At 37.4% G+C, this 21,799-nt stretch overlaps 1 protein-coding gene and 1 pseudogene across 2 annotated transcripts; one reads left to right on the top strand and one right to left on the bottom strand.

Moving 5' to 3' along the window:
• Window positions 1-2,844: 2,844 nt before the first annotated feature.
• Window positions 2,845-16,083, bottom strand: LOC132142319 (RING finger protein 175-like). 2 transcript variants are annotated; one of them, XM_059552110.1, is made up of 10 exons: window positions 15,962-16,083; window positions 15,051-15,088; window positions 13,239-13,380; window positions 12,996-13,150; window positions 11,701-11,808; window positions 6,783-6,903; window positions 6,148-6,281; window positions 5,791-5,892; window positions 3,312-3,442; window positions 2,845-3,189 (listed from the first exon to the last, which is right to left on the bottom strand). In XM_059552110.1, exons 1-9 carry the CDS (start codon window positions 15,980-15,982, stop codon window positions 3,322-3,324), a joined length of 942 nt encoding a protein of 313 aa, XP_059408093.1. In that variant the 5' UTR covers window positions 15,983-16,083; the 3' UTR covers window positions 2,845-3,189; window positions 3,312-3,321. The 2 variants fall into 2 exon arrangements, with proteins under 2 accessions (XP_059408093.1, XP_059408092.1); XM_059552109.1 differs by having other exon boundaries at window positions 2,845-3,442; window positions 15,962-16,082.
• A 1,316-nt stretch (window positions 16,084-17,399) lies between these two features.
• On the top strand, window positions 17,400-20,387 carry LOC132142126 (fibrinogen beta chain-like; annotated as a pseudogene).
• The last annotated feature ends 1,412 nt before the right edge of the window (window positions 20,388-21,799 follow it).

Raw genomic sequence — 21,799 nt, 5'->3', positions numbered from 1 at the left:
ACCGTTTGTGACGAGTGGGGCGGGGCCGAGGGACATGGGAGCGAGGCCGGGGGAGTGATTGGAGATGAACTACACCTGTTCGTCCCACCGGTCTCGAGGCCCATGGAGGAGATGGAAGGATATAAAACTGGAGCGACGACAGTGAAGGACGAGAGAGGACCAGGCCTGGGCTTTTAGTTGTGTTTTGGTTTTTATTTTATGCGCACCAGTCGTCCGTGAGGGGCTGGTGCGCTGTTTTGTGTTTATTTTGTTATTAAAATGTTTTTGATTGTCCGCCGGTTCCCGCCTCCTTCTTCCGGATGAATATGAAGGTTTTATCGTTACAGTGGTGCCGAAGCCCGGGAGAAGGAGGGACGCGCTGCTGAAGATCCCTCGCCGCTGTGGTGAATCCGCGGTGCCATCGAGCTGGCGAGGAGTGTGCCGCCATGGACGCTCGAGGCGGTGGACTGGAGCGAGTTGCCGGGGACGGGCGAGCTCGCTACCGGCCGCCCACGATGTGGAGAGACGGCTGCCGTCCGTGAGGGAGCGGAGGAGTCGGCGCCGTTCGCCAGGTGGCCGGAGCCTGCTGCCTCCGCCGGAACGGGGAGGAGCAGGGAACGGGGGACTCCTGCCGGCTGCCCAAAACCGGAGGAGCCGTCGCCGTCCACCGGGCGGCGGAGGAGTGTCGTGCCGTCCGCCGAAGGCCGTCCAGTGCCACCGCCAGGCACCGCGGAGGAGATCACCCAGCTGGTGGAGGGCCGAGCAGCGGTGCGTCTGGGAACCGGAATTTTTTTTTTTTTTTTTTTTTTTCCTCTCTCCCCTCTCTCGTCTCTGTCGCTCCTCCTTCCATCTCCTTTTCTCTCGCCTCGCCTGTCCTACCCCCAGGTTCCCGCAGGTCCCCGGGAGCGGCCCCCCCGGAGGGAGGGAGGGAGGGGGGGGGGGGTGGGGAGTAGAGCGCAGTCTCGGGAGTACCCCCCGGCCTGCGAGGGCGATGGGGGTATGTGACGAGTGGGGCGGGGCCGAGGGACATGGGAGCGAGGCCGGGGGAGTGATTGGAGATGAACTACACCTGTTCGTCCCACCGGTCTCGAGGCCCATGGAGGAGATGGAAGGATATAAAACTGGAGCGACGACAGTGAAGGACGAGAGAGGACCAGGACTGGGCTTTTAGTTGTGTTTTGGTTTTTATTTTATGCGCACCAGTCGTCCGTGAGGGGCTGGTGCGCTGTTTTGTGTTTATTTTGTTATTAAAATGTTTTTGATTGTCCGCCGGTTCCCGCCTCCTTCTTCCGGATGAATACAAAGGTTTTATCGTTACACCGTTATACACTACCATTCAAAAGTTTGGTATAAGTGAGGTTTAAAAAAATATATAATAATAATAAAACTTATATTCAGCAAGGATGCATTAAATTAATCAGAAATTACAGTAAATACATTTAAAATGTTACAAAAGATTTATATTTCAAATGAATGCTTTTAAAGTTTTTATTAAATTAAGGAATCCTGGTGAAAAAAAAGTATCACGGTTTCCATAAAAATATGAAAAATGGTTTTCAAAATTGATAAGAACAACCATTATTAATAATAATTTAACACAAATTATATCTGAGCACCAAAGCAGCATATTATGAATTATTTCAAACCTTTGACCAGTAGTGTAGGCCTGATCATAGTTTCACAAACGCTGATCATATTCCACCCATTCCAGTTTAATTCATAATTTCAGTCCAATCAGTGCAATTGCAATAAGCTAAATTACAGTGTGGTATTGAAACATCACCAGTAGCATTTGAATCATTGTCGTGTGTAATGACATACTGTGTATATGTGTGTAAGAGACTAACAGTAGATTACGCGACGCACTGTTACCTTGCATACTTATCGACTAAAACTAGCAGCATATGGGCTCTTTATTTAGAAAATATTAGGACTCTCTATTTTCCTTACAAATACTATTAAAAACTGGAAATATCTATATTTGTGTATTTATCGTAAATAATGTTTCAAAGAAAGTATGTTTGGGTTTCAAATTCAAACGTAGTTAAAAACCAAACATTTTCAAGGAATTGATTTTGATTTGTTGATCATGTATCCCAGGATTCTTAGAGGCATGATTCACATAGTGTTGGAGTAATGATTTCATACAAATTTCTTCATAACTGAATGGCACGTGTATTTCATCATCACAACGTAAAGGTCTTTTTTTCTTTTGGTACAGTGAGTCGGTACTGTTAATGGTTTTGCATATGCATAATGTGCTGATTTGCTTTATTGCTGATTGTATGTAAAGAATGTTTTGTATGTTCCATCAGAAAAGAATTTGACTTGAATGTTATTGTTTTATGTCCATACATAAAAAAAAAACGCCTTAACATTTACGTCTTGCAACATTTAGAATTGTTTTTACTTGATTGATGAAAATGGTTTCAGTAGAATATTTGATTTCATTTGGTTTATCTAGTTGATGTGTGCCTGTTTACGATTTAGAACAATAATCCTGCTCGGACTGTGTTGAGTTTTCTAATATTGCAACCGCTTCATATTATCATGCTTATCATGAGTAAGTGTACAGTGCATTAAAAAGTGACTTTGGAAAGGCTTCTTGTCCTATTTTGGATAGGATTATCAGTAAAAATCATGATAAAATTTTATTCATAAATTATACTATGTAAATATATTGCCACTTTTTTTAATTAGTAGTAATGTGTTAAACACTTGTGATGCTTTATTTGTGGAAAAAGTGATAGATTTCAATTTGCAATGAAAGCAAATCTAAATTCAGCTTAAGACTAATTTCCTAATTTTTACAAACTCATTATGCTTTCTATTCAGCACAATCATAACAGACTCCAGTCACATCAGTAACCACATAAAAATGGTTTTATTTTCAACAGAGCAGGTTGCATCATGGGGTTTGACATCTTGACAAGCTTAATGTTAAACAAAACAAAAAACACTGATTTTGCCAATCACCTCTCACCCCTCTTCATTTTACCCTGATAAAAACATAATCATTCAATATCCACAATTACATAAAACCCACCAATAAAATGCTAAACGTTTAGACAGACAGACAGCCAGATGGATGATATGAGGCACAGTTCTGATTAGGAGTAATAGACAGCAGCTTTAGAGGGGCTTCTGTAGGTCTCTGATGTATCAGCGTAGGTCACTTCTGTGCATGTCTGAATGAATGTTTCTGTGTGTCTAATAAATTAAAAAGCAAAAGCTGCTGTTGGATTTATATTATAAAGTGTACAATTTGTCCAATTTACAAATAAATATTCAAAAAGGTCAACACATGCACAGATTTCAACAGAATCAAATACTTGTAGGTGTTTATTCAAGTCCAAGTGAAAAATTTATTCCGTGCACGATTCCAATTATGATGGGTTGCCAGGCTACCAGGTACCTCAACCAATCCAGAAGTTGTCCATATAGAACATGCGTTCTCTCCCAGCTGATGCTCAGATTTAAGGTGTAAATATGACACATTGCAGCCTGAAAACAATAACTTTTCAGAAACACTCTCAGCTGTTTGGATTTAGATTATATACCCACATCAGCCCACCGAAGTTTTAAAACCAGGGTCACTAGAGGGTCAGATGAAAATAAACATTTATTTTACAGTATGTATTTCAACAGTAAGAATTTTTTTTTCTTTTTTTTTTTTATAAAGTACAAAGTCCCCCAGATAATATTTCAATAAATATATACATTTTTTCCTTTAAATTTAGAAACAATATATCTTGCAAGTCAATTGTTATATTATGGGGTCATTAACAACAAAATATTTGAAAACTCCTTAAAAACACAATCATTCAAAACTTTCATGCTGGCAAGATTTTTTGAAAGAAATTAAATAATATATTATTCAGCAAGGATGCAGTTAATTGAACAAAAGTGACATTAAAGACTTTGCTTCTATTCTTCTGAAAATTATATTCACAACGTATTAAGTATTAAAGGGTTAGTTCATCAAAAAATCTAAATTATGTCATTAATAACTTACCCTCATGTCGTTCCAAACCCGTGAGACCTCCGTTTATCTTTGGAACACAGTTTAAGATATTTTAGATTTAGTCCGAGAGCTCTCAGTCCCTCCATTGAAGCTGTCTGTACGGTCTACTGTCCATGTCCAGAAAGGTAAGAAAAACATCATCAAAGTAGTCCATGTGACATCAGAGGGTCAGTTAGAATTTTTTGAAGCATTGAAAATACATTTTGGTCCAAAAATAGCAAAAACTACGACTTTATTCGGCATTGTCTTCTCTTCCGTGTCTGTTGTGAGAGAGTTCAAAACACAACAGTTTGTGAAATCCGGTTCGCGAACGAATCATTCGATGTAACCGGATCTTTTTGAACCAGTTCACCATATCGAACTGAATCGTTTTAAACGGTTCACGTCTCCAATACGCATTAATCCACAAATGACTTAAGCTGTGAACTTTTTTAATGTGGCTGACACTCCCTCTGAGTTAAAACAAACCAATATCCCAGAGTAATTCATGTACTCAAACAGTACACTGACTGAACTGCTGTGAAAAGAGAACTGAAGATGAACACCGAGCCGAGACAGATAACGAACAAAAGATTGACTCGTTCACGAGTCAAGTACTGGTGGCATCGGTTTTCGGATCACCAGTACTTCTTTCGGACAGTTCGATTCAATAAACCGGTTGAAGAAAACGGTTCACCGGTTCTTTTGCGCTCTATGTAATGGCGTCATTGGCGATGATTGCCCTTGATTCAAGCCTTCAGTTTACCCGCGCTCATAACACTAGCACAGAATCAGTTCAGAATCAATCACCAAAAGAATCAGTTCGGTTCAGACGCTCTGTGTGTCAGTCTGCTTCACGCTGAATCACACAGGCGCAGTATCATCAGCTCCTCGGTTCACGAATCGGACGCGTCTGACAGAAACGATTCTTGACTCGAGAACGAGTCAATCTTTTGTTCGTTATCTGGCTCGGCTCGGTGTTCATCTTCAGTTCTCTCTTCACAGCAGTTCAGTCAGTGTATTGTTTGAGTACATGAATTACTCCGGGATATTGGTTTGTTTTAACTCGGAGGGAGTGTCAGCCACATTAAAAGTTCACAGCTTAAGTCATTTGTGGATTAATGTGTATTGGAGACGCGAACAGTTTAAAACGATTCAGTTCGATTTGGTTAGATCCGGTTACATCGAATGATATCACTAAACTGCTTTGTTTTGAACTCTCTCACAACAGACACGGAAGAGAAGACAATGCCGAATAAAGTCGTAGTTTTTGCTATTTTTGGACCAAAATGTATTTTCAATGCTTCAAAAAATACTAACTGACCCTCTGATGTCACATGGACTACTTTGATGATGTTTTTCTTACCTTTCTGGACATGGACAGTAGACCGTTCAGACAGCTTCAATGGAGGGACTGAGAGCTCTCGGACTAAATCTAAAATATCTTAAACTGTGTTCTGAAGATGAACTGAGGTCTTACGGGTTTGGAACCACATGAGGGTGAGTTATTAATGACATAATTTTGATTATTGGGTGAATTAACCCTTTAAGCAGCACAACTGTTTTCAACGTTAATGTCATACATTTTATTTTAAAATATATTCAAATATTTTTAGTTGTTCTAATATTTCACAATATTAATGTTTTACTGTATTTTTGATCAAATAAATGGAGCCTTGGTGAGCATAAGAGATTTAAAAAAAACATCTTACCAAACTTAAACTGGAATGGCAGTGTTAGTGCTCTGGGAACACTGTACTTATTTAACTGAATGTCATGCATGTAAATTATGATAAATTTAAGGATACGGGTTATTCATCATCTTTTTGAGGTCCACCTTCTCATTGCAGTATGGACACGTCTGCTTTTTTCCCACGATGCACCAGCCACGAATACAGAATTCATGAAATCTGTTGATAACCGGGAGTTAAGGATAAACAGACGTAATGGACTCCTTTTACAAACAAGAACATGTTTGCAGAGACTTTCACTTAATACTTCCTCATACAATAAATAGATTAAAAAAAAGAATAAAGTCCTTGAAACATATATCAATTAAATTAGCTAAGCATGTACACAACAATTTTTCATGTAACAAAAAAAAAACATCTTGTTTCCTGTTGAGAAAAACATAACAGACAAGGTTTTGGGGAAATGCAGGATACATGTGGTTACAGGAGAGCTGGTAGGTGTCCTCAATGATGCCTTCTTCATCTACATCCACAAAAATCTTCTGACCACACACAGCACACACATCATCACTAAGGTTTCGGGACGGCATGCCACCCATGTTATAGTACTGAAGGCAGCAGACAGAAAAGAAACAAAGAGGAAGACCAAAAGAGAGTTACTGGGAGAAATTATGGAAACGTATACTGTGTTTTGATTTGTTTTTTTTTTTTACTGAATAATTTAAAGGAATAGTTCACACAAAAATTAAAATTTAATGAAAACATTCTAACCCTCAGGCCATTCAAGATGAATACGAGTTTGTTTGCTCAATGGAACAGATTTGGAGAAATTTAGCATTACATCACTTGCTTACTAATGGATCCTCTGCAGTGAATGGGTGCTGTCAGAATAAGACTTCAAAGGATGCAAATTTTTTTCCAAATCTGTACCCATGAGCATACAATATCATCTACAACTTGGATGGCCTGAGGATGAGCAAATGTTCAAGATATTTCCTATTTCAACTATTTTAAACATCACAAATAATATTGCAGCATATCTGAGAATTACATATTAATACGAGCATGTCTAGAAATGTTCATATAAAGACTAAAGTACATATATTTACCCCTATAGTGGATGCCATATAGTCTGAGCAGATTTCAGCAAAGTCACGTCCCATTACCCCATAGTACAGACCGTAGAAAAGCATGATCACACCAACATCCATTGAATCTTCTGCTTTAATCCTGTAAAAAAAAAAATATTTATATAATAGAAAGTCATGCAATTGTCGATGCAGCCCCTAGGGTCTGTATAATTGCTCTTAGAATGGCAATTAGCCAATCAATGCACATCCTCTGAAGAAAAAAAAAATGTAATCCCCGAATAGGACTGGACAATATGGACAAAGTGTATAATCACAATAGATTTCATAATTTCAGTCAATATTATATAATTCCAATATCGATATGAATAATATATATATATTTTTTTTTTTTTTTTGTAAACAAGTCAAGAATGCCCACAAAGGATGATTGTACCTACAAACTTCAGCAAAATGAAGTTTTGGGAACCTCCTCTTTTGAAATGATATTATATTTTAGAAATAAAAAGGCTACAAATAAAGTAATGTTTGGCTTTTATTTGTATTTAGCCTTCATACAAAACAAGAAATGTGAAATCACCATCAAATAAACATTAGACTCACCTTATTAATAATAATCTCTTTAACTATAAACTGTAACATAGAATGATTATTCTTACAGATTGAAACAAAAGTGCATCAGCCAAGATAAAGAATATGAAGTGCTCAGAGTTACAGCAGAAAACCGAGAAGAAAAAAACAACAACAACAACAACAAGTGAGTGAGCAACAACAAAAACACATGTTGCTGGGGCAGAGACATTGCTGAGTGTTGATGACACCCTATGACAGGACAGGGTTGTCAAACTCAATTCCTGAATGGGCCGGAGCCCAGCAAAGTTTTGATCCAATCCAGCTTCAACACATATACCGTATAGTTTAGGACTTGATTAGTTGGATCAGGTGCATTTAATTAAGGTTGAATTACTCTGCAGGGCTCCAGAAACATTTGAGGGCAGTGGCACCAGCGCCACTCAGTTCTACAGATGGTGGCGCCAGCAGCAGAAATGGTAGTGCTGGGGGTGTTCAAAATAAAGATAATTTAATTTAATTATAAAATTACTATTGTTCTGCATTAATAAGTGCAGTTACTTTTATTTCATGTTCATTTGTTGTTTATTTAGATCTTGTTTATACATTTTTGACTAAAGCACTAAGCTTGAGTTAGGATGCATACAAAATATACTTTTATTAACAGTAACAGGAGTAAAATCTACTTTTTATACATAGAAAATGTAAATATTCCACTCTTAATAAAAGTACTATTATTTTTCTAGCATATATAGTAGCAAATTGAAGAAAAGTTTGACTTTTCTGACTTAATACAGAAAAAAAATTCTTACAATTCACAAAATTTACAATACAAGTACAATTCTGACAAAATCTGATTTCTTGATGATTTGATATTTTATAATAGTGATTTTATAATTTCAGAATATAGAGAAAAAGTAGAAATGAATGACTAAGACAATAAGTGCTTCTCTGCTGCTGGTTATAGTTGTGATTTGATGTATTTTTTTAATTTTACATAACTGTTTGTTTACCACAAACTATATTTTGTTCATCACATTAAAAATAGCTGAAAAGTAGTAGGGTTTAGTTTCACTTTCGTTTCTTTGTCGTTTGAGGTTTCTCGTGAGCTTATGAGTTGGGCAATGCAGTGGTTGCGCCAGTGCGACTGCTCACAAATATTAGTTGCACCAGCAGAAAAAAATGGTCACAAAATGCAACCATTTGGTCGCAGTCTAGAGCCCTGACTCCTGCCCTCCAGGAACTGAGTTTGACACCCCTGCTCTAGAGGTTTCTGGCAAGAAAAACAAGCTGGGCTACATTATCTGGCTTCAGAGATGCCCTGTTACATGTGGCAATGTTGCCAACTGTATGCACAAGTAATGTTGTGCTAGTTGGCTTACTCTGTGGAAGTTCTTTTGATAGACTTTCAACCAGTCCAGAGGATTTGAGTCATTGTCAGCATCTGGGGACAGAAGGTAGTTGCAAAGCTCCCTCTGCAGTGGATTCAAGCCTTCGGTGTTAGTAGTAGTGTTGGGCTTGTTTGGAGAAAAAAAGAAAAAAGAAAAGCTAGCCAGAAACCACGTTGTCTTCTTGGCTACCTTGGCTTCTTATCTGGACTCCTCTTCCCTTACTACAACAGCTCTCTCTCCCTTCAGCATCTCCAAAGCCCCTTTCACACTGCACGTCGGACCCGGCATATTGCCAGAACATTGCTGGGTCGCCTTCTGTGTGAAAGCAACCACGTCCCGGGATTGATTCCGGCATTGAACCCGGGTTGGGGACCTCGTAACATTGCCGGTTTCGACCCGGGACGAGCGCTGTGTGAACAAAAGCCAGATCTAATGCCGTGTCGAAGTGATGACGTGCGTTATCGCGCGACTCTTTTACCGGCTGTTTTGAAGGAAGATCAACGTTCGTGACAAAAAAATATGTGCAAACTGTAATGAAGCAGAGATTAGTTAGTTCCTCACTTTCCGCGGTGACGCAGAGATCGTTTGCTTGCTTCAGTGAAAGTATAACGTGCCTAGCGTTTTCGACTCGTACATTACACGTCACGCCCTGATGTCACGTGTCGTTACGGGATCTTTACGGGTTGTGTGTGAAAGCACGCACATATCCCGGGTAAACACTGGCAGCGTGAAAGTGCAAAATCTAGCGACCCGGGAACAATTGCCGGAACACTTTACCCGTGTATTTGCCGGAATGGCAGTGTGAAAGGGGCTCAACACAGCTCTCTCTTTGATGTTTTCTCTTTTCAACCTCCTTAATGTACTGAAGCTTGAATCTTGAGTCAATGAGGCATGCCACATCAAACAGATCATCCATGGCTGGGTCATAATACTTTTTGATGAGGTATCCCATCACTGATGTCTTTATGGTCCTGGAGAGCTCCGTGTCATCCTCTGCTTTCTTCAGGATGGAGGTGTTGAAGAGATCCATCACTGGTTTTAGGAATGATACACTGACATAGGAATTACCGGACAATCAGTGAATTTGAGGAGTTGGCTCGGAGCTAAATCTATAGACTCTAAAACATCCACATCTTGCCAGGTAGGAACCAGCGGCCTGGTCTTCTTGACCTTTGGCCCTCTTCTGCTCCATAACCCACTTCCCCATTTGTTGACAGGAGCCCCATCTTGTTGGTGTTTCATAGATGAGCTTGTGCTTTGGCAAGTCATACTCATCCTGAGCAGCTGCAAGATCTGGTTTCTTCTTCCAGGAGCAGCAGAAGGCAGCCTCCACCTTTTTACAGACCCCAATTGCTTTGTCCACTCTCGTCTTGGGTAACTTTGCTGTAGACAGAGAGAAAAAAAATATTGCAAATTGCAATACATAGTTCTCATTTGTATTTATATTTTAACTATGATTTCTCATTTTTGTATTAAAATCATAATCCTCCTGCTTACGTAATGTTGTGCTTTTATTTCACACCTGATTTGGTAGAGTAAATGCTCCCATGCCAGTAAAAGTTTTTTGTATTTAATTGAGAAAACTGCTGCATGTATAATCCATACATATGTATGTTTTGACTAAAGATTAAATTAGTAACCAATAAAATCACTTAAATAGGGGGAATGAAATCACCTAATTTAAACTATAGGTCAACTAAGTACTAAGTCATTTCTAGTGTCTGGGTTTGGTATGGAGCTTTATTCAGAGTAACTGAGTAAAAGAGAAAAGTGCAAGGCTCCATAGTCATAGCCTACACAACACAGAACTCAAGTGCACAGTATAACACATGCTTAATTAAATTCTAATGATACGGCAACAACCATACAGCAGGCATAACTGACACACAACAAAATTGTGTGAATATAAAAAGAATTTAAACAAATACAAACAACTATCATAAAAACATGCAAGCACTCCTATGATAAGCTACGTTTAGGTAAGGCCTAATTGGTGTTAAGCATATAGCTTATTTGGCACTGCAATGATTTTAGCAATATATCCTCATATCATAAACAAAATAACTTAACACTAACATTTATATTTAATTGTGTATAACTTACCAATAGCACAGCTGTCTGTGCCCGAAGTATTGTAGTCTGGTCCATCCGTTCCATACAGAGTCCCCAGAAGGCGAGCGCATCCATAAGTCCGGCTGGAATTGCTTCAACCGTGTGATCCTCAGGAAAGTAGACCGTCTGGAGGCATAAGCTGAAGAGCTTCCAATCTTGATCAATAAAGGGGACTGTCCTGCTCAAGTATGGTTACTACGTTCAGCCTGACCAAAGGTCAGATGTGGTCGCAAAATGACACTAACTTCAGTTGCTCCTCCACCCTTTCCCTTAACTTCACCATAAAGTGTAGGTATAGCTGAGCGTGAAAGGTGACTGACATAATTTCCCTGAAACCCACGTTTTCCACCATACTAAACGGCATTATGTCCTCAGCCAAGAAGTTTGTAACAGTCTTAGTTATGTCTTGATGACATTTAGACGGTTTGTCATAAAGCATGTATGAAGTCATCCGTGTTTGCTGAATGGGTTTCTCTTTAGACACAGCTGGTGTTGGGGGTGATGTTTCAGGTTTAGATTGGCTTTAACTTTTATGGTGCTTAGGTAGTCAGTTTTCCTGCTCTTTCTGATAGCTGGACCCTGAACATCAGTCAGTGACAAAATATGAAATTTGTTTTAAAATCATATCACCGTTATTTAAATTTTTGAATTATTGTCCAGTCACCAAGGGAGTAATTCCTTCCAATTAGCATGCCATTGTGTCAGCACTGTCATGGAAACTATGAACAGGGGCTTACCACTGACTCACTAACTTAGACACAACCAAATTCTGTGTTTAGGATTTTAGGGTCAGAATAAAGGCACTGTTTCACTTCTAAGCAAATATGTCAAGCAGCATCTTCCCACTGTTAATGAAGTTCACACACCTGAAAAAAACGTTGAATCCAAACATGGTAAACATGATGGCGAGATATCCAATCACACCCACAGCGTAGCTCAGCTTGTAAATGAGGAGGAACCACTTATAGACCATCCTGCAGAAGTGGAATAGGCTTTATTTTAGAATGCATTCTATTTAACACTACAAAAGGCAACACATCCTGCAAAGGGGTTTACATCTGAAATATTTTTTCAGTTATAACAATAGTATATTTATACACACATATATATATATGTATATATATATATATATATATATATATATATATATATATATGTATATATATGTATATATATATATATATATATATATATATACACACACACACATACACATAGATAGATATAGATATATATATATATATATATATATATATATATATATATATATATATACACACACACACACAAACACATATACAGTACAGACCAAAAGTTTGGACACACCTTCTCATTCAAAGAGTTTTCTTTATTTTCAAGACTATGAAAATTGTAGAGTCACACTGAAGGCATCAAGGGCTATTTGACCAAGAAGGAGAGTGATGGGGTGCTGCGCCAGATGACCTGGCCTCCACAGTCACCGGATCTGAACCCAATCGAGATGGTTTAGGGGTGAGCTGGACCGCAGACAGAAGGCAAAAGGGCCAACAAGCGCTAAGCATCTCTCGGGGAACTCCTTCAAGACTGTTGGAAGACCATTTCAGGTGACTACCTCTTGAAGCTCATCAAGAGAATGCCAAGAGTGTGCAAAGCAGTAATCAAACAAAAGGTGGCTACTTTGAAGAACCTTCAATATGACATATTTTCATTTTTTTCACACTTTTTTGTTATGTTTATAATTCCATATATAATTCCACATGTGTTAATTCATAGTTTTGATGCCTTCAGTGTGAATCTACAATTTTCATAGTCATGAAAATAAAGAAAACTCTTTGAATGAGAAGGTGTGTCCAAACTTTTGGTCTGTACTATCTATCTATCTATATATATATATATATATATATATATATATATATATATATATATATATATATATATATATATATATATATATATATATATATATATATATATATATATATACACACACATTCTTTCAGATTTTGTTTTTATGTATTTCATTTAGATCAGAGTTAGATTATTTACAATGAGGTTCCATTTGTTAAGTATCTTTAACGCATTAACAATATGCGGGGGGAGTGAATAAAAACATAACTGTCATTTTCTCTTTCAAAAAAAAAAAAAAAAATTGCATTATACATTATATTGCAAAATGCATTACCGAGGGGTTCTGCGGGAGAGAGGTTTGCGCGTGGCTATGAATATGACATAGCTGGTGATGACGGAGAACATGCCCCATGTAGACAGGAAACGCCACCAGTAAAGCTTAATAGTGAAGTACAGCGGAACCACCCACATCTGCAATAGTGTGACCATCTACAAAAGAAACAACATTAACAATATTCATTATTTTATTTACATTAAGGCACAGTAAAGAGTCTTTAATTTATAACATGCCACTCACATTGTAGGATTTGCAATGTCTTTGTTTCCACTGAACCAGGACAATCTGAGCGACCACTAGTGTGGCGATGAGAATAAGAACCATCTCGGCATGCATGGCCTCATGACCTCGGTGCTTTACATGCAACCTCTCGTGCTGCATCCTGAAGTTACACACACACACACACACACACACACACACACACACACGTTTGGACAGATCAGAAACAATCAGAGAATGTTTATTCTGTGAAACCAAAGCTTAAACAGAGATCAGCACTCCTAAATGCACTGATTTCAAAACTAGATGCTAATAATACAGAAAATTAGGCCAGGAGGTTGAGAAAAAGATTTTGTTCATTTTGCAGGATAATAAACGAGGCCAGACCTACTGAGGCCACCTGCACGACCCTGCCGGTGTTCACTTATAATAATGACACATATACTGGTGCTGGTCATATAATTAGAATATCATCAAAGAGCTGATTTATTTCAATAATTCCATTCAAAAAGTGAAACTTTATATTATATTCATTCAGGCGAAGGGAAGGGAAAGATGTGGTAGAAAAAAAAAAAAAAGTGTACAAGCAATAGGGATAACCGCACCCTGGAGAGGATTGTGAAACAAAAGCCGTTTAAAAAGCAGGGGAGATTCACAAAGAGTGGACTGCAGCTGGAGTCAGTGCTTCAAGAACCACTTCACACAGACGTATGCAAGACTTGGGTTTCAGCTGTCACATTCTTTGTGTCAAGCCACTTTTGAACAACAGACAGCTTCAGAAGCGTCTCGCTTCAAAAAGGACTGGACTGCTTCTGAATGGTCCAAAGTTATGTTCTCTGATGAAAGCATTTTGCATTTCCTTTGGATATCAGGGTGCCAGAGTCTGGAGGAAGAGAGGAGAGGCACACAATCCACGTTGCTTGAGGTCCAGTGTAAAGTTTCCACAGTCAGTGATGGTTTGGGGTGCCATGTCATCTGCTGGTGTTGGTCCACTGTGTTTTCTGAGGTCCAAGGTCAACACAGCTGTATACCAGGAAGTTTTAGAGCACTTCATGCTTCCTGCTGCTGACCAACTTTATGGAGATGCAGATTTCATTTTCCAACAGGACTTGGCACCTGCACACCGTGCCAAAGCTACCAGTACCTGGTTTAAGGACTATGGTATGCCTGTTCTTAATTGGCCGGCAAACTCGCCTGACCTTAACCCCATAGAAAATCTTTGGGGTATTGCGAAGAGGAAGATGTGATATGCCAGACCCAAGAATGCAGAAGAGCTGAAGGCCACTATCAGAGCAACCTGGGCTCTCATAACACCTGAGCAGTGCCACAGACTGATCGACTCCATGCCACGCCGCATTGCTGCAGTAATTGAGGCAAAAGGAGCCCCAACTAAGTATTGAGTGATGTACATGCTCATACTTTTCATGTTCATACTTTTCAGTTGACCAAGATTTCTAAAAATCCTTTCTTTGTATTGGTCTTAAGTAATATTCAAATTTTCTGAGATACTGAATTTGGGATTTTCCTTAGTTGTCAGTTATAATCATCTTAATTAAGAAAAATAAACATTTGAAATATATCATTCTATATGTAATTAATAAATAAAATTTTGAATGGAATTAGTGAAATAAATCAACTTTTTGATGATATTTTAATTATATGACCAGCACCTACCTGTATACTCTAGAAACTATTTTTTTACACACAAGATGAAAGTCATAAGACTGCCTATGACTAAAAAGATGGGTCGTGGCACCTGTCCGCAACAACTTTTACATTTGTCCATTCTCATTCTAAACAGCAAAATTAAAAATACTGAACAAAAGTACTTACTTCCAAGTTTCTCCGTGGGACATTTTCAAAAGATCGTCCTGTGAAGAAAGAACTGGGCTTAGAATCTACAAAATTAACAATGCACATGCAATGTTGAGTTGGGCAATGGCAGGACTGCAGTTTTATATGCTTTATCAATGTTTAATTTAATCAGCACGTTTAATGCTTTGTCAGCATGTTTAGAATTATTGTGCATTTGAACCTATGTCTAACCATCTAAAGCACATATTCTGATGCTGGCATCTTCTTTATGGCATATGAGTGTGAGAAACATGGCCATGCCATCCAAACATTTTCCGCACCTCTTCAAGACGCTTTACCTGACTATATATATATATGACTATATATATATATATATATATATATATATATATATATATGAAGTGTCAGTAGGCATGCATTTATTAATAAACCAGACGTTGCCCACTTGCATGTTGTGATTGTCCAGTCCTTCTGACTGCCCAATGATTCATATTTAATAAAACAGGCAGTGATATGTGTGATAGGCTATGCATTTTTTAATTACAGTATCAACGAGAAGATCTAAGTCATATGATATGACTATTACAATATACAAATTAATACATATAATAGACAATCATATGTTCCTGTCACGTTTAAAGGCGTTATACTCGAAGCCAGTTTGCCCAACCAACAAACGACCGACAAACTAAACTAAACGAGCCGTTCCCATTATAACCAACAAATCTATCAACAACACGAGCGAGCGTGTCGATTAAACAGAGATGTAAACAGACTAGTTCACATTAATGGCAACCTACTAGCTAACGTTAGCTTAGCCGGTAGCGTAGAACAGCCATAGCTTAGACCACAAATTCAGGGCAAAACATCAAATGTATTAGTTGCTTCAGCACTATCTATAGATAAAATACTGAATCGAGTAACGTTACCTGAGGCTGTAGGCCAGCCATTATTAATATCGGTCTAGATTCCAGTCATCTATTAATGGCTCCGTATCTACCGGCAGACATCCTATTCGTGTTCCGTTTCGTGAAAGAATAGTTCTTCTTCCCTTTTTTGGCGGATTGCACCAATTCGGCGCATTACTGCCACCTACTGTGAACTCTATACAGAGACTTCTTCTTTAAAACTTAAAGCAATTGAATGGGTAAATGTCACGTCTTTGGCCTTATATAGGAAAGTCAATTAGAGTCTCTGGATTGAAATCAAAAGAGAAGTAAATAAGGGATATCGGGTATATATATATATATATATATACAAACAGAGGGATACCACGACCTGATGGATGTAGTCAATGACAGAAGGTATGAAGCAGATTGTGAACAGTTTTTTCATAAAAAGTTTTAAATTACATTTTGAAAATTTTGCGTATCAAAAAATATGATATACAGAACGGAATTTAGAGTAAATACAAAGCTATCAATACGGTTGATACTTTCACAATAATAGGTGAGAGTGATTGAGAGCATTATATGCAGATTTAACTTAACATATTTCTCAGCCAGAGATCCTTTCCTCTTTAATGTTAATAAATGACCTTGAAAAAGTCAAAACCATGATTGTGTTTTAACAATTGGGTGTCATTTTGCTAAAGAATGTCATGTTTTTATTGACATTTGTACACAAATTGCACTGGGACACTGGAATTCTTTATTCATACACATATTTTGTATAATTTATAGTGGCCTAGTAGGAAATTCAGTTCTAATGCTGCCTGATGTGACTGATAATACTGAATGTAATATATATATATATATATATATATATATATATATATATATATATATATATATATATATATATATATATATATATATTACATTCAGTATTATCAGTCACATAGTGTACCCACTGTATAGTTTGTTATATTGAAATATGTAGTTGCATAAATTGATTGCTTCATGATTGTTTATTATTGCTTTGTTTGTGTCATTTCTTCATTTCCATAAAATGATGTCGCCCCTGAGCTGATTACCAAAAGTCACATCTCGAGAATTAAAGATTAACCAGCGCTGCAGTCCCTTGTGTTCCAGTGTATGGGGACATCTGGTATAAATTTTGGGGGGCAGCACAGAATTATCTACAGCTGAAAACTTCACTTTTACTGGAACTGAAGTGTGAGCTCTACAAAAATGAAGCTTCGCTTTTTACTTTGCCTGTGTGTTGTTGGAGCTTTGCTCAAAGTCTGATGAAGATGATGAAACTGTAAATATTATTTATTATACTGTAATATTGAATGTAATTATAATGTTACATTTTGATAATATAGAGATTATTGTTTTTTGACCAACTGCAGAACCGGTGGGAAAACTTGTGCAGGAGAAGGAAGAGCAGCTAGAGTCGGGTGGCTGTAAAATGTAAGAGAAAATGGTCAGAGTGCAATTGTGATTCTACTTGTACAGTATGTGTTCAGATGAGGCCTAGAGGGATAACCTTAATAACAGTAAAGAACTTAAATGAAAATCAGAGACTTTGATATAAGATTGTGGAGCATTAGTCACCCTGTTAATTGCTTTATTTCTATGTATAAGTCAATGACAAAACTAAATGTTCATTATTGAGGAGACCAATTATATAGCATTAATAATCTATTGTTGAAAAAACATTCTGTCAACCATTAATCTGAATTTTGGTGTTTATGATGGTTATGACCCTAATTCAAGTTAATATTGCACACACAAAAAACAACTAATTTTTTCCTCTTTAGGATGTGTTGTGTCCCACAGGTTGCGAGTTGAAGAAAACCCTCCAGAAGCAATAACGTAACATGAGGCCAACTGTAGAATCAGCTCTAAAGATCTGTGGATGAGCTGACCCAGTCCACCAACTCTGTTTATGGCTACATCTTGAAAACGACTGCAGAAGAAGCACAAAGACAAAGAGTCAGCGAGGGTAACTATACTTCATAAGAGAGCTTAGAAACTTTTATATCTGCAAGTAATAGTCTTGAACAATTCTTGATTAGCGTTCCTATAGCACAACTGGTAATGCTGTGGACATGGGTTTGATTCCCAGGGAAAACATAATCTGATCAAAAATATACATTAAGTCAGTAAGAATAAACTTATATCTGCCAAATGAATATTTGTTGTCTTTGTCAAACCATTTTAAATTTTTTATTAGACATTCTTAATTATTAAACATCCCCCATAGGCAATGGCTTGCTGGTTGGTCAGAACACAGACAGAGACACAGCATGCTTATATTAAGGACACAGTGGATATCACCTTTCCCCAAAACATTAAAATCCTTTTTAATGTGCTGGAAAAGATCCGTCTGAAGATTCAATGTTTGGAGAAGGCCATCACTACTCAGAGGGCCAAGTGCAAAATACCTTGTAAAGTCAGCTGCCTGATTCCTGTGGTTTCCGGCAAAGAGTGCAGAGATATCATTTGCAAAGGAGGAGAGGAATCTCAGATGTACCTCATACGGCCTGATCCACTCAGCTGACCTTACAAGGTCATCTGCGATCAGATGAGTCAAAACGGAGGTATGTCCACTTTGTTTTTAAAACAAACCCTAATGTAATTCAGGATTTCAAAATCATGTGGCATGTTGAGAAAAGTTATGAGAACATCCAGTGCAGGCTTATTGGAAAAACATGCCAGTGGTGACATTTCTACAAAGTGATGTTATGTTTTGCAATAATTTCAGATTGAATTGTGAGTGAGTGACTGGCACTAAAAGTGCATTCAGTTTTATCCAAAACAGAAGAACGTTAATCTGGCAAATCGTGAAGTGAAATGTCTAGTGAAAAATAACGGAGCATCTACACTAAACCCAAACCTAAACCTAACCGAAAGTGTGTTCAAAAACAAATAAAAGCTAAAAAGCACATTTGCTGAAGCAACCTTTCCATTTAAGCTTGATTCTGCAAGTTTTTGTGCTCTTTTGTCATTACTCATGTTTCACGAGACTTATACCCAAGGGCTCCATATCACAAGTGTAGTGCTGTACCAAGTTAGCTACTAATAAGTTTACTTATTTTACCAAATATCATTATAAACGTTTCTACTATTTTAAATGTTGGGTGGTAATCCAGAACTGTATGGATGGCAGTGTTGATTTTGGCAGACTACCGAAGAGGTTTTGGAAACACTGCTTTTGATGTGGGACTCCAGGTGAGCTACAGCTTGCAAATGATATGTTGTGGTTTTGCATGTGAGAGTTTAACTAATGAACCTTAAATATTTAGCAAAGAATTTAAATTCAGATGAGCATTGCATATTATGTGGTTAAACCAGGGGTAGGCAAATTCGGTCCTAGAGAGCCACAGACCTGCAGAGTTCAGCTTCAACCTTAATCAAACACACCTGAACAAGCTTATCAATCCACTCAGGATTACTACAGTACGGGCAGGTGAGGTTTTTTTTCAAGCCTGGAGCTGAACTGTGCAGGACTGCGGCTCTCCAGGACCGAACTTGCCTACCACTGGGTTAAACCCTGCAGAAATGACCAATATGTTGTGTTTTGAATGCTGATGTGCCGACTTCCACAACCAGGCTGCTTAACAAGCTAAACCAGCAAGTTTCTATGGTCAATTAGCATTACCAAAATAAATGGTGAACACCATGTCTACAAAAGTCCACCAAAACCAAACCAGCATAATCCAGCCTACACGAGCAAGTTCTAAAAGCTTTTCAGCAGGGTTCTCAATCTCTAAATCACATTCCCAGACTCTTCATATTGTCTCATTCTCTAATGAACTTTGTGGACTGTTAGTTGCGTACTAGTTGGGTAATGACCGTATTAGTCAACTTACAAAGATTAGTCCCACTGACATTCTGGTTGAAATGTAAGACTGGTCCGGTTCAAAGGTTTAGGTTCAATACGAGCAGTTCACTGTGCAGGGCGAAGCTACCAACTACATTCTAGCAGCTGGTCACTACCCAGGAACAGCTGGAAATTTTGAAAACATTCTTGGATGGTGCAACAGAACTGTTTGGAGAAAACCATACCATGTCCATCCATAATGGCATGATATTCAGCACCTACGATGGATATGATGACAAATGGTGTGTATGGTCGTAAAAGTTTGTCCTAATGGTGTCCAGATTGAAAACTGCATGGAAAAGCTGTACAGTGTCTAATATGTTCTTTCCCCCCTTCACTTGTCTTAACAGGATACCTGGAGATCTTTCTAAACAATGTTCAAGAGACGATGGAGATGGATGGGGGTACAACCGATGCCACTCTTGTAATCCTAATGGGCAATACTACTGGGGAGGAGCTTATACAAAATACATGGCCAAGCATGGGACAGATGATGGCATCATGTGGATGAACAGGAAGGACTTATGATATTCCCTTAAATCTATCAGCATGAAGATCAGACCGTTCTTCAAACAGTTATAAAACTTAACTGAAATGAGATGCAGAAGATGAGATGCAGATGTGTCCACTCTTGAGTACATCCCCATTCTGTGGCACTCATTTCATTTAGGCTTTTTTTTTTTTTTTGAGAATAAAAGGAGAATAAAACTTGAACCTAAACATTTCAAGAGACCCTCTTCATACATGCATAACATTTTGAATTAACTTGAAAAGTTTGAGACTGTATTATTAAATATATACAGTACAGACCAAAAGTTTGGAAACATTACTATTTTTAATGTTTTTGAAAGAAGTTTCTTCTGCTCATCAAGCCTGAATTTATTTGATCAAAAATACAGAAAAACCAGTAATATTGTGAAATATTATCACAACTTAAAATAATAGTTTTCGATTTGAATATACTTTGAATATACTTGTAAAAATGTATTCCTATGATGCAAAGCTGAATTTTCAGCATCATTACTCCAGCCTTCAGTGTCACATGTAACATCCAGTCTATCACATGATCATTAAGAAATCATTCTAATATTCTGATTTATTATGAGTGTTGGAAACAGTTCTGCTGTCTAATATATTTGATGAATAAAAGGTTAAAAAGAACTGCATTTATTTAAAAAAGAAATTCTAATAATATATTTTCTTTACTATCACTTTTTATCAATTTAACACATCCTTGCTGAATAAAAGTATTGATTTTATTTAAAAAAAAGAAAGAAAAAAAATTACTGACCCCAAATTACTGACCAGTAGTGTATATTGTTATTACAAAATATTCATATTTTAAAAACATAGCTTCATTTTTTTTTTACTTTTTATTCATCAAAGTATCCTAAAAAGTATCACATGTTCTGAAAAAAATATTAAGCAGCAGAACTGTTTCCAACTTTGATAATGAATCATCATATTAGAATGATTTCTAAAGGATCATGTAATAATGATCCTAAAAATTCAGCTTTGCATCACAGAAATAAATGATAATTTAAAGTATAATAAATTTAAAAACAATTATTTTAAATTGTAATAATATATCACAATATTAATTTTTTTCTGTATTTTTTATCAAATAAATGCAGGCTTGATGAGCAGAAGAAACTTATTTCAAAAACATAAAAAATAGTAATGTTTCCAAACTTTTGGGCTGTACTGTAGCTATATATACATACATACATACATATACTGTACACACCACCACCATTCTCGATTAATTTAGCAATAGTTGGTAACTTTCTAAGCCCATAATCTTAAAGTGACATATTTTCTCTATATACCTTAGTTGTCTCATATATTGTTTCATATAGGTCCTCAGACCTCTATTATGAATACCTAAAGTATTTTTTATTTTTATTAATCAATTTCAGCCGTTTTAATAGAATCATCTGTAGTGCATTAAATACTGGGATAGTTAACATTATGTCCTTTGTAGGAACCACGAT

This window comes from Carassius carassius, chromosome 6 (genome assembly GCF_963082965.1).
Source record: "Carassius carassius chromosome 6, fCarCar2.1, whole genome shotgun sequence".
Taxonomy (NCBI): domain Eukaryota; kingdom Metazoa; phylum Chordata; class Actinopteri; order Cypriniformes; family Cyprinidae; genus Carassius; species Carassius carassius.
This window is presented reverse-complemented; position numbering and strand designations above follow the sequence as displayed.